At 44.1% G+C, this 14,141-nt stretch overlaps 1 protein-coding gene across 4 annotated transcripts; it reads left to right on the forward strand.

Annotated features, from left to right (window-relative positions):
* Positions 1–2,020: 2,020 nt before the first annotated feature.
* On the forward strand, positions 2,021–13,382 carry LOC142818011 (uncharacterized). Of its 4 annotated transcripts, none has more exons than XM_075896159.1 (5): positions 2,021–2,407; positions 7,334–7,396; positions 9,530–9,756; positions 12,776–12,935; positions 13,033–13,382. In XM_075896159.1, the coding sequence occupies exons 1-5, from the start codon at positions 2,215–2,217 to the stop codon at positions 13,293–13,295; spliced, it is 906 nt and encodes a 301-aa protein (XP_075752274.1). In that variant the 5' UTR covers positions 2,021–2,214; the 3' UTR covers positions 13,296–13,382. The 4 variants fall into 4 exon arrangements, with proteins under 4 accessions (XP_075752274.1, XP_075752277.1, XP_075752278.1 ...); XM_075896162.1 differs by having other exon boundaries at positions 9,530–9,618; XM_075896163.1 differs by having other exon boundaries at positions 2,021–2,397.
* The last annotated feature ends 759 nt before the right edge of the window (positions 13,383–14,141 follow it).

Here is a 14,141-nt window from a genome sequence, read left to right on the forward strand (position 1 = left end):
CTTCTGACCTCATGCACAAGACCGCATTGCCGAACGTCAGCCCAGGAACCATGACCCCTTTCCATATTCCTCTCACAACATTATACCTATTGTAATTCCACAGTGCCCTATTTTTCATCACTGCTGCATTCCTGTTATCTTTAGTCGTCACGCATATTTCGTGTTCCCTCAGGTACTCGGTCCCGTTGCTCATCCATATGCCCAGTTATTTGTATTTATCTGTTATCTCTAGCGTGACTTCCTGTGTTCTAAGCTCACTACCTTTGTTATCATTAAAAATCATGACTACTGAGTTTTCCTAACTGAATCTAAAATCTAACCTATCTCCCTCATTACCGCAGATGTCCATCCACCTCTGCAAATCTTCCTTGTTGTCGGCCATTAGCACTATATCATCTGCGCAGGTTAATGCTGGTAGTGCCTGATCAATGAGTTTTCCTTGTTTGACTAAGGAGAGGTTGAAGCCAAGTCCCCTTGCCTTTAATCCTTGTAGGTACATCATGAATAAGAAGGGTGACAGTGGGCACGCCTGCCTAAGTCCACGTTTCACCACTGTGGGCTTGGATACCTGTTTTTCCCACTTTAGCTACCTTGTTAGTTTTATAGATTTCCGTTAAACGATTAGTGACTCCATCTTTTACACCCAGTGTGTCAAGTATTCCCCACAAGTCCTCTTGAACCTCGCTATTGTACGCTCCCTTGAATTTCTGCAGGCCGGTAGGAAGCTTCACAGCGCAGCGCCTGATCTTGTGAAACGGCGCAGCCATGCAGGCAGGACATTCAATTCCCTCCCTATTTTTTGTATACTACTGTCCTTGTGTACATCGTAGAACACATAACATTAATGATAGCAAACAGATCATTGATTCGGATAGGCCTGGTGTTTTTATTTAAAATGGAACAACGAGGAAGCTGCTGAAGCTCGTGCCTGTATACAGCTGCTTTATATGGAGATGAAACTTTAACGAAAAAAAAAATGTAATGATAAACAGTAGGCTCATAACAAACAACATTTCTCTGAGGTTGCATGGAATATATGTCCCATGCAAGGCTATGCATTGCAGTCCTTACTGCATTAATTATGTACACGTACTGCAGGGCATGCAAGTGTATGCAGACACACGCTGACGAAATGACATTTTTTGCTACATACAAACGTGCACCGCACCAAATAAGACGCACGTGTTTTTATAGTCAGGGAACACTCGTGAACATTGATGAAATCACACAGCTCGCTTACAGTATAAAATAAACACAATTGCGAACAATAAAATTCGACGCTGTTTAAAGAGGCGGACCCAGGTTACGAGGAGAATTATCAGTATGGCATACACACCACGTGTCAAGCTTTTGCAACATCTAAAGAGACTAAATATGGAAAGTTGCCTTTGTAAGTTAACATGACAGTACCAAATGGAGAAGCCACACGAGAGAACAATTCATCGTGGGCTAAAGAATGTGTTTTAAATATTATACACAGCTTTGCAAGATAATATCGACGAGTTTTACTCGTCTAGGTGTGGGAGGTGTAGGCCTGATAAAATGCGATGTTGCTTCAGAGCCTTTCTTTCGTAATGTTGCAATTTTATTCAACTCTTTCAAACGCGGCACCGTAAATTTCTACTGGGTGCTCGAACACGGCAAGCAGGTCGCGGGGCAAAATCTTTGTAACATTTTATTACCGAAACAGCGATACTAGCAATGCTTGAGCTGCACTTGCTGTTTTCTAAATTGTAACTTCCTCAATCTCATCACTGTGATCAGGAAACAGAGAGGAAAAGTACAGCAGTAGTACGTAGAGAAATATTTAATTTCAAGCCCTTAAGCAATATCATCTAAACAAATTGCCAGTTCACTGTTGAATTCTCGATGGAAACAAACAGCTGATCAGGGACGCAAGCTTGGCTTGGCACTGGCTTGGCCGTTCATACAGAGCCAAAAGCCGCTGCAGGAAACTGGATTGCGGATCGTATTGAGACAAAATATTCTATACATTTTTGTTTTCTTTGTTTCATTTCTCTAATTGCTCTTGTGATGGCGTGGACCGCGCTTCGTCATCTCATGTACCGGCGCACTGTTTTTAAGTTTAGTATGGCGCACGATAATACATGATTGCGTGCTTTAATTTAAAAAGGTTCGCGAGTATGGCAGCAACACTGCAATGTCGGGAAGAGGCACGTGGAAGAGGGTAGTAGTAGAACCAGTAGCAGCTGCATGCCCGGGTGGAGCGACGGATGCCCAGATGGAGGAATGTCAACCCGATGCCTTTTGTGTTGGCCGTTCTGGCAGTTCCGCCGACTTTATAGAAAGAGACGACCCCGTCGCTTGTCCTCTTCTCTTTTCCTTCGGGCATCAGCGACAACATTGACGGACGACGTGTTCGACTTCACCGTGGACGTGAGTATAGGTTGGTTTTTCATTCGAGTGAATTCTTGTTCAGATTTGCAACTTGTCGACTTCATCCTGATCACCTGTCACCGGCAATAAGTCACATACGTGTGATATTTAGGTGAAATAAATTATAATGCACATTTTCTGCTCCATTTGCGTGACTTAGCTACACCAGGACATGAGGTAAAGCCTTTGTCGCCTAGCCACTAGCAGGCAAGATCGATCACTCGCATCCTTCAGTTCACGAATCAACGCGCCTGCCTTAAAATTAGTAAGCTGCTCGCAAAGAATTCTTACCGAGGCAATTTTGTTTTCTGTGAACAATGCACCGTAGATTTGTCTTGAATAACAAAAAAAAACACTTGAAAAATAAATGTCGCGACCTTTTAGAAAACGCCGTGTCTAAGAGCTAGACGCGGCATTTTGTAAAAGGCTCATTAAATTCAGTATGTTTTCGTAGTTTCTGCTTAAAATTATTATTGTCTATGAATTTCATGGCCCAATCTTTTGCTTTGGCTGAAAATCTCGGCGGCAAAAACTTTGTTCAGTGTCCCTTTAAGGGCAGGTGTAGATGCCATCATTTCAGTCGCAAATCTTTTTGCTAGTCGGTCGGCTGGTTAACAATAAGGGTACTAACTAGAGTTCCAGATTTCATCAGCAACACATCATCATGGCTTCATCAGATGCTGCATTATATACATTCTATCCTCGTTTTTAAATAGGTGTACCGTATGGTCCACTGTTACAGGAAACAAGCGAGCTCATGGACAGTGAGCCATGTTGTGCTAACTGGCAGCGAGGCTTGTGAATGGGACGCCTGCGCATAGAATCGGGGTGCGCCCAGTTTTGTCTGCCATTTCTCCGCCTGTACGCATGACAGCATTGGAAAGCGCATCCGTATTTTAGCTGCGCAATTTATCTAGCCCAGTGCCTCCTGCTTCAGGGATTTCCTGTGAGCACAAAAAATGCATGATTTTAATCGTTGCTGCAGTGTTTTACAAGTTGTCACCGTAAAGCACATCATATTTTTTGCATAATGCTCGCTGCAACTAGCAAGTTTCGATGACTCAAAATGCTGTTCAGGTCTGATGTAGCAAACATTTTAAGCTCTTCCTCGTGACCATGAAATATTGGTTTATTAAATAATGGAAGGCAGAGTTGGTATCAGTTGATTTACTGTGTGAAAATGAAAAGTGTGAAGGACCGTGCCTCGCAAGTAAGCCCCGAGAGCATGAGCAGAGAAGTAGCAGATGAGGATGCTCATGCGCTGCATTTCCAAATCTCACCAGCACTAATGCTTGACGGACTGCTGGCCACGCACTAGCGTGTTCTTTCTGAAACAGGACTTTGGCCCTGTAAGCAAGTTCTTGAAGGGCATAAGTAAAACGTAGAATGGGCCCCCTAAATGCACCCATCCTTGAACCATTGGGCTTATAAATTAGTGCTCTTTTCAAAATACAACTATTCTGAGCTATAAATTGTGACAGAACAGTGCACGAAGTTTAAAAATGGGAAAAAGGTCTTTAAATGTCCCCTTTATACATAGTGTTCTTGTGATGTCACTTCTGCCGTTGTCGCCCTCTCCCGCCATGCCCGGGTAACTCCCTGGGTACCTACGGCAGTTCACGTGCTGCAGTGCGGTTTGTTGGGGGCTCGTCATCTGTTGCTGTGAACGATATGGAAGCATTGTGGTTTTTTGTTGTCTTACTTTAACGAGCTCATTGGATTAGGAAGGCCTCGCTCGTTCACTCGATACAAGACCAGATAATCAAGATGTGCGACACATATACCAGCCACGGCGTACACCGGCTGCCCGCCACAACCTATGAGGGTTTATTATCTTGCTTTTACTACAAATTGCCTGGCCCAAAAACAAGTGAAAGCTCAAAATCTCTCGAGCCGCAATTTTAAGAGTGGATGTGCGAAGCGCAGCTGCTCCCATCGAAAACTAGTCGTGCAGAGCTAGGCAAGTTTACAAGAGATATAATATTATGAATATATTGTCACGGCCTACGCCACCAAAGTAGCAATGCCCCCCCCCCAAGTGTTTTAAACAGTGCTGATGTTGAGCTTGAGCCTCTTTGATTGCAATTTGCGGAAATAGTCGAGCAAAATATTATACAAGGCAGATAGCGACTTTGCGTGGTGTGTGCCGCAGTAATGCCAGTCATCACTTTATTTTTCGCGTATGCTTTAACACACTTTTCACTTTGTATTTTGCTTTTGTTGTACGCTAATGTACAGTGGAGTCACTGAACATGATAGAGACCGTGTATAGAATTAATTGACTAATAAAAAAAAATCCTGACGCCCAACTTGAACCGATCGGCTATACTTCAAAGTGAACTAATATTGTTTCCCATTCTTTATAGTTTGTTTCAATGCAATACCAAATCTCCGCGATCGCCCTCACGATTTTAACCGCCTTCCTCGCCATCATGATTTTAACTGCGGACAAGTTTGTATGTACAGTATCTTGGTAAGCTATATCTGTTTGCAGGTAAATACTTGGCTATGGCACTTACCCGTAATGAAGTTGCACCTGAAGATGCAAATATTGCAAAGTTTCTTCAAGTAGCTTTTGTTAATCTGCACCAGCCAAATACGCTGGTACTTTAAGGAAAATCGCAATGTGCGTTCTCAATTTCAGGTTATAAGTTTCAGCGAAGAAACACCCTAAGCTCTGCTCCCTCTGCGTGGACTACTAAATCAACTTGCCTCACTAGCAGCTCATAATTTCTCAAACTTGCATCGTGAGGCAAAACTAAACGGGTGCAAGCACGAGGAGACAACATGGCAGTTGTAGGCGATAGATTCGGTTGGTGCCCGGGCATGTTGGTGGCGCATTTCGGAAGTGACGAAAAGGCGCTGGGAGATGCACGTGCACACTTTGTATAGTTGCTGTATTGGACAGCAAACTTTTTTTATCTGAGCAGTTTTACCAAAGGAAGCTTCATCATATGGCGTGATAAATGAAGCGAATCCACAGGTTGAACCACATCATAGCCTCGCTGTGCTTTTGTACTTTTTTTAGCTCGCAAAATTTATTGACGGATAAGGCAGCACTTGTTTCTTTACCATATGATCATCTCCGGTGTGCTGCTGCCTCAATATTTCAAATTCTAAGCATTTACACCATTGTATGCTAACTTTTCCTTCAAAGTGAGACAAGCCACATGTGTATCGTAGATCAAGAAGCATGCCAGTTTTACGTACTTGCAAGGTAAACATCAGAAATGCCCAGTTGATCAAAAATACTAGTTTAATGGTGCATCTACATAGCAGAGCACCTGTGGCACCTCGGGAACAATATAATGCCACATATGTTACAAGAGATAATTAAAAAAGACAGGGGACGTTCCGTGAACAAATAGAAACAAAAATAAAATGGCACGTGGCAGCCAGCGAAGGCGGCAAAGGGGGGGGGGGAGCCCGCGGGACTTCAGCGGATGAACGTAAGGTGTGTGTTTAATATGTGGAAGAAAAAAAAATTCAAAATTTTGGCGACTGAAATGAGGGTGACTTAGTGAGTGCGCTCATGACGAGAGTAAACACGGTTATTATCATTTTTTTTCAAATCTCTTTTGAAAGCCACAAAAAATCTGTATGTGGTGCAGCCTAACAGAAGGTCCGTGAAGGCAAATTATGCATTCGTCGTTGTACAAAGGGCTATTTTTTTTTTCATGCGCACCATCCCCGCCGCGGTGGTCTAGTGGCTAAGGTACTCGGCTGCTGACCCGCAGGGCGCGGGTTCGAATCCCGGCTGCGGCGGCTGCATTTCCGATGGAGGCGGGAATGTTGTAGGCCCGTGTGCTCAGATTTAGGTGCACGTTAAAGAACCCCAGGTGGTCTAAATTTCCGGAGCCCTCCACTACGGCGTCTATCATAATCATATAGTGGTTTTGGGACGTTAAACCCCACATATCAATCAATCATGCGCACCATAAATAGTGCTCAAAATTTAATTGCATATGTTGTTTTCATCCCCGCTGTATTCCGTGCTGTTTATGATGTAAAAAAAAAAAGTAGCACGCTGAAGTGGTGCTGCTTTTGGGCAACAGTTGAAAATGGCGGGGTGCATGAATGTGGAATACTGCCGCTTACACTCAAATCATTCTTGTGGTCACCTCCCACTGTTTGCAGCATGTGTTGTGTATACACAGCTGCATATTTCCTAGCTAGAAAAATTTGATTTTAGGTGTTTCTCGCCATTTTCCATGTAACTATTCCACAATTGCACACACTGATCAGCAGGCTTTCAATTGCGCTGAAGGACACAGGTGCCATAAAATTCATAGTCGATTCTTTCAAGAAACCGTATGTAAAGGCTGAAGCTTCATGCGTACATACACACACACATACCATATTGTTTTTTGTACTTTATGAAAGCTGCGAAGGTCTCATGTGCCTCCAAGCGTAACCTGTCTTATTTAATCTCCATCACCACAAAAGTTTTGTGAGTTTCAAATAAAAGTACTTTGCGCATGGCCACTTTTGTGTAATTTTTTTGTGTAGGTGTTATTTGAGCAGCCTACAGTGTTTACTTTATAAGCCTGTATGTATATGTTGCATTATAAGGATGCAGATTGTGTGTAGCTGTACAATATAGATGAAGTGTAAAAATTAAGTGTGTCTATTGTAGTGTTCTTGCAACCAATCTTACCCCCGTATTCTAGAACGTCCCTCCACTCAACGCTTCACCTTCACTTGAGATGGCTGATGGGAGCGCCGTCTCTAAGCAGAGAAAATTGCTGCATGTCAGCAATAATCTGCTGTGATACTCGAGTAGCGCAGCGTCGCTTTCAAACGAGCAGCGGCACAGGGCTCAACTCTGTCAAATGAAGGGTGAAAGTCGAGTCGGGGAGTGTTTATGAATATGGGGGTTAGTTTTGTTGTCTTGTTAACCTGCCATTAACACTGGATTGATGCTACTTTGCTCTAGCTGTACAGTGCTCTCCAAGGCTCAAGGAGGCACCGCACGGGGAAGGCTCGGAGCAAACCATGCGTGAGTTTCCTTTCATTGTTACACTATGCACGTATTAAGTGATAGACTTTAATGTATGCTATTTGTATTGTGCATGTTTTTGGGAACATACAACTTCCAACATTTATATGTTCTGACGAATGAGAGAAGCTTGTGCAAAAATTATGCAAGAGTGTAAGAAGCTTTTGCAGAAGTCTGTGAAATGAAGTTTTGAAATTTTGTGGCAATGTGTCATTGTACAGTGGTCAACAGTCTTGCTCAGCATGCTTGACTGCAGGGCTCCCGGCTGCACAGGCGCATCTACGGAGTGCCTGATGCATGATGGGCCAAATGTCAGCCTGCACACTGGTGCCTCTTATCCCCGTTTGTCTGTTACATCAGTGTCTCTTGTAAAGGGGATCAACTGTGCTACCTTTTTTTTTTTCGAATGTAATGAGTTCTTTTTCCAGATTATTGTTGTTTTAAGGTAGAGCCTCACATTTCTATCAAATGCTGAAGATTCTATTTTTCCTTCTAGATGCTATGAAGTCACTTCTTGTGTTACAATAGAGTGAACACTGTTATGAGAAAAGCTACTTTATGGAGTTAACTCACTCCCTATTGACTTAACACACAGAATTGGTGAGAACTACTCTCCATTCCAGCTGCATTGGGAATAATATTCATTTGCATACTTCTGTTTCTTTTGTTTGTTTGTTGGCTGGAGGTTTGGAGTATAGGGTGGCCAGAGGGCACTGTGTAGTCTTTCTTCATCTTCCCAATTTTGTGAACATCAATTGATAGCCGTATGGGAAGCAGCCAGCATGCTGAAACAGCGGTGCAAGCATGCAAGGTGTTCACCATTGCATGCAGTCAGTTGCTGTGAGCAACCTACTGCATACAATTAACTGCGAGTGGTGCTGCACTATGTGTGCCTCCTGGAAAGCTGCAATGGTAAAGTGCCGCAATCATATAGTAACATGGATAACATCGTAATTTGTTTGTTGAATAATTTTGCAACAGAATCAATGGAGTTTTGGATAAATTTGTGTATCTGCCTGGTTCACCAAAGCTACAGAGTCAAATGCGGTATATACTCGCGTATTATGTGTACTTTTTTGTCAATCTGGTCATGTGCGAAGCTAGTAGGAATCGCTGGCCTAAAAGCTCAACTGGGAATATATGTTGCAGGCGCTGTCACAGCTGTCTCAAAGCGGATTGTCATTTGTTTGCTAAGCCTGTTCAAATGCCCCCATTTTCTTGAAGTTCTTCCAAACAGTGCTCACAAAAACCAGTTCCCATGACAGGGTTATACCAGAGAACATAAGTACTCTCCAATAATTGTCGGGAACCCAACGTAAAGTAAGATGCAGACAAGGAAGCGCGATGCCAACACAGCGCTGTGTGTGTCGCCCTTCATGTGTGTGTGTGTCCATTCCTTCTCCCAGTCTTCTATTGCATTGTGTTCCCTCCGATATCTAACCAACACACCCAAGCTTCTATGCTAAGTCTTATTCAACGCACTCTTCTGCTGGCTCCCATACTGAATATTGCATGTCGAAGAACTCCACGCTGATGTGCTTAGCGGTAGCACAGTTTCAGTTTTCTCCGGTAAGCTTTATAACAGCAATCTGCCTCGTATATAATAATTGTAGCCTATCACAAGGAACGGTAAAAACGCAATGGCCAGATGGCGAAACCGAAAAAAAAAATAGTGCGAAAACCTGCCTCATCTAGTTGATGTGACAGGTCCTTGCACGCGTTCAACATCTGTGCTGTGTCTCGGGAATACATTCTTGCCGTGGAAGAGGTGGGAAGATAGGAGGCAAACCTTTAGGCATTTCGGACTACACATAAACAGGTTTCGGTTTTCAAGTTCGATATTCTAGGGAAAGCATAAAAGTTCATGGAAGAAGGTACCTTGCACTCAGTCCATTTTGTGTAAGACTGCACTCGCCTGCTCGACAAGAGATGTGCCTGATCAGAGCATCATGAAGTCAAATGTGTCTGTGTGTGTGCTGGCAAGGTGGCTCGGGCTGGTTGGGGAGGGCAAAGTATGCGAGCAAAAAGTTTCTTGTAGTAAAGCAGGCTGGCTAATTATACTGGTGAGCAAATTATGTGAGGATGCAAATTGTGCGAGTAAATATGGTATGTATGTACTCTTGTATGTTTCAGCTCTATTGCTACGGATCCTGCGGATCCAACTTGGCATCCGGCAGCAACAAAGAGAGGTTCTGCAGGAGGTGCGACAGCTGAAGCACGAGGTACGGCTCTTGTCCGTGCCTCAGCACGCCCAGCCAGCACAGCGCCCCTCTGACCTTCCCCGGCTGCCTGCTGGTACAATTGGAGAAGTGGAGGCAGCAGAGGCAGCTGTGCAGAGTAAAGCTGTGGCTGTGGCTTTGGTGTATATTTCTTGATTTTTAATATGCCTATGTAACATGCAGAAATTTAGTACTGCTTTAAGATACTGTGTTTCGGGAAACAAACTAGTCAGGTTATCTCATGAGCCACTGTACTACAGTCGAATATGAATAATTCGTACTCAAAGGGGCCAGAAAATTTGTTCAAATTAAAAGAAGTTCAAAATAATGAAAGTTACCGTAATTACTTGAATCTAACGCGCACCTTTTTTCCGATTAAGAGAGTTCATAAATCGCATGTGCGTTAGAATCGAGTACGAAAAAAAAAATGAATATGGTCATTCTATTGCCAACGCCACTTACAAAATGGCCGCCCCCTACGTGCGTCGGCATGGCGCGTCGGTCATTTCTGCCTATGTGTTTCCCATGCGCGGCACTTCATACGTGTGCTGAGGAGTTCGTCATCTTGTAGTACATTAGCATCGACGGCATGGTAGGGCCGACTCCAAAAACTCGACGAGTGCACCACAATGCTGCTTCTAAAAGAAAAGTCGTCGCGTGTGCCGGAACGGACAGAAATCGGGCCGCATCGCGGTCATTCGAAGTTCCTGAAACGTGCGTGCGGGACTGGCGGAAACAAAAGCAGAATATTGTCGACAGCAAAGATTCACGCAAAGGCTTCAGTGGACCACAGCAGGGTCGGTTTCCACAAATTGAAGAGCTGCTCGGCGAGTATGGGATTAAGCAGTGAGCGGCACAGCGGCCCGTGACGACAGAACTGCTCCAAGTGCAGGCTATGCAGTTAGCCTTAGAAAAAGGGCTAATGCAGAGCCATTTTAAAGCGAGCAGGTGCTGGCTAATGAACTTTATGAAGAGAAAAAGCTTTTCCCTCCGAAGGCCAATGGGCATATGCCGTAAGTTGCCGGAGGAGTACGAAGAAAAGCTTCAGAGTCTTCAGAGGTTCCTCCTAAACTTGCAGCACAACAACGGCTACCTGCTTGGGCAAATCGGGAACGCCGATCACACGCCTCTTTTCTTCGACATGCCTGGCACCACAACTGTCTAGGAGAAGCAAGTTTGTGTACTGACATCGGGCCACGGTAAAACTACAGTGACAGCAATGCTCTGTTGCACGTCAGATAGGCATACGCTTCCCCCGTACTTCATATTTAAACGGAAGACGCTGTCAAAAAGAGTCCTTTTCGTGAGTGGTGTGATCAAGCGGGCCAACGAGAAAAAAGGGTGCGCGTTGCAACCGATGTCTTAGGTTTTTTTTTTTTTTTTTTGTCGTGGAAATCGGGGGCACGTTACAATCGAGGGCGCGGTAGAATTGAGTAAATACGGTAAACGAGCGGAGGGCTCACCATGCAGTGATGCATGTGCATGGAGTTTTATTCACAAATTACAGGACATCCGTCATTAATTAAAGTAGTCAATACATGTCTGTACACGTTGGCCTTACAACGAGTCAACAAGTTTTGCGTGCAGTTTGCAAAGCATTTGTACTTCGGCTTCAGTATTCTTCTGGCAAAAGAAGTTGCGCGTGGCAATGTCCAGTGCTGACACTCTTCGAAAACAACTGTGTTTCCGCTGTTACCATCTGCGCTGCAGCCGGAGCGTGGCCAGCACATGATGAGAATGGAGGAGCGTCTCCACCTGGAGAAAAGCAGATCGGCATTCGAGAGAGAAACACTCCGCGGCAGCTTTTTTTTTTCTCTCTTCATGCGCGGTGTTGAAAGGAGAAGAGTCTCTACATAGCAGGAACGAAAAACAGGGAAGCGTGACACCGGCGAGTTGCAGATCGGCATGAGAGAGCCAACTCTCTGCGACAGCTTTTTTTCCCCTCTTTCTCTTCATGCGCAGTGTTAAGTGGAGAAGGGTCTCTACGTGGCAGGGACGGAAAAAGCCGAAGTGTGGCACAGGAATGTCGCAGATTGGCATTTGGCAAACATTCCACCGCAGTCTTTTCTTTCCTTTTCTTCATTTTCTTCTTCAAGCACAGCGATGAGGTGTCTGAAGTGCCACCGCAGGATTGGGCGGGGTGCAGAGAGCATTTTCGGAGCGCGGTATAGCTTTGATAGGACCACAGTGTCAGTTCAAATTAAGTGTGTTGGAATTAATGAGATTCGACTGTATTTACTATAGTCTGTGAAGTCCGAGTGAACTGTCCTAAGCTAGCAGACGATGTAGGCGGCATGGTGTGTTTGATGGGCAGTGACTAGCAATAGCCTGCTTAAAACAGACATTCAGTAATTTTGTTCATTTATCACCCTATTTCCTGTCCGGTGCGGCTCTCTCTACTTTGAGCTACAGTTCACCCTGCCTTGTGTTAGCCGATTTCTTACTTTTTTAAAAATCTAACATGCACCCAATTTCGCAGTGTGAAGAAAAATGCACCCTTGTTTATTGTGATGAGATTTCTACAGCGACATGCCTCTTTGTTGGCTATCACAGAAAAATATAAACAGCAAATGGTGCGACCATCTAGTGCGACTTTTATTTTTCTATCAGTTTCATCTATGACCAAGATTTGGTCGCTCTAAGGTTGCCTCTTAGTACGCCTTGATCATGTTCATTTATCTTGTTGTGCTCTGCTTACAATGCATTGATTAAAAACATGTCCAAGCTTCTTTTTGAATTCCACATATTTTATCATTTTTCACCTGTAGAAGCTACTCCTGGTCAACATTCAGGCAAAGACATTGTAACCTCGAAGAAACGTGTATTGGAATTTGAGCACTGTACAAAGTAATTATACTATTTCATAGCTAGAATCAATATTTATTAAGGGTTATAACAGTGTTGTATTTGATTTCATAACAGCGAAACTGCATTCAGGGAAGGACTCTGAAAGGTTCTCACACTGAGTGTGAGAGGGCTGATGTGGAAACCATTTTAGGTCAAGTGAGTTGAAGTTAGCGTAAAAATACAATGAAATGTTGTGATGCCCAAAAATTCAAGTTGTTGTTTTCAGTGTCCTCTTCTTGCAGATATTTATCATGAAAACATTTCGATGTGCTGTTGCGTTTACTCTAGCTATGCTTCTTGCATTTTTTTACAGCGCAAGCACCTCCTGCAGATTGGGGGACGTGGCCTCCGAGAAATTGGTGTGAATGCCATGAAGGCTGTATTGGCACATGACGTGCAAGTGCTGTACAGCCTTCATGGCAGAAAAGGGAAAAGGGCCTTTGTGAACCTGAGGCTCTGTAGATTAGTGACAGGTTAGACTTGTTCATTGTTTTATGTGTGTGTACCCTTGTGTATTCTCTGTACTGCAGTGCTTCATGTGTACTATGGTATTTCTGTTCTTGTATGCAGATGTCATCTGCCAAAAAGCAGGGTGCGACCAGGCGGAGGCCCTCAACTTTATTAATAGGTGGCTGCCAGGGTCTGGTGATCGCTGTGGGGGCAGGAAGCGGCGCTTCAGAGAAACATTTGTTGTGGAGCAGCCCGATGATCCCCACTCTCAGAGTGCAGATTATCGGCTGCTCGCGGCAGCTGGCTTCCTGCCCAGCCACAGCAGGCAGGGCCTTCACAGCACCACTGTCACTGTGCCCCCAACGCAACCTGACCTGCAGTAGAGCGGGCCTTTTTTAGTTGTGTATATATATTTTTCAATGTATACATTTTTTGTTGTACCAAATAAATAAAAAAAAACAAAGAATAAATAGTCTGCAGACTGTCGGTGGTGCACTGTTCGGCTAGCTTATGCTGATTCGGAAGCACCATCACCATGTTTTAGTTACAAAAAAATGCTCTAAACTATGAATATTCTTGATTACCATGTGGGGGACATATGTGGGGATTGCAAGTGGGGGACATACGCTTTCAGCATTTACTTCCTAACGACTTTTTTCGATCTGCTGTACCAAATAACAGTACCAAATAAAGCACTCGCTATTGCAAAAGATAAATTGGTAAAAAAATAAACTACACTTCTAGTGTTAGCAAAGGGAATGAGAAATAAAAGATGAAATAGATCGAGTAACTGCTTTCAGTTTTCAGCATTCAATTTTCTGTTGCCCAAAGTATACAGGGCTGCAAAGCTAGAAGAGCGGGTCATCGAGGCATATTGTTTAAATCTTTCTGTAAGAAAAATTCCCTACTAATAATGTTTACATAATGGCAAGCCAATCAGTAGCCAATATTCGTCGTGCAGGAAACATCGGTGTAATAACGGCATTTGATTGGCTGCAATGTGGCCCTGGATTGGTCCAATGTCGGTCGTACATCCGTAGCCAATATTCGTCGTGCAGCAAACATCGGCGTAAAAATGGCATGTGATTGGCTGAAATATGGCCCAATGTTGGCCGAACATTGGCAGCTTTGTCGGCAATACGATGGGCCTTCGTCGGCCCAATGTTGGTTGCATACTGGCTAAAACATCGGCAGAACGTCGGCCCATCATTGGCTTGAACGTCGGCCCA

The sequence above is a fragment of the Rhipicephalus microplus genome, chromosome 5 (genome assembly GCF_043290135.1).
Source record: "Rhipicephalus microplus isolate Deutch F79 chromosome 5, USDA_Rmic, whole genome shotgun sequence".
Lineage (NCBI taxonomy): Eukaryota > Metazoa > Arthropoda > Arachnida > Ixodida > Ixodidae > Rhipicephalus > Rhipicephalus microplus.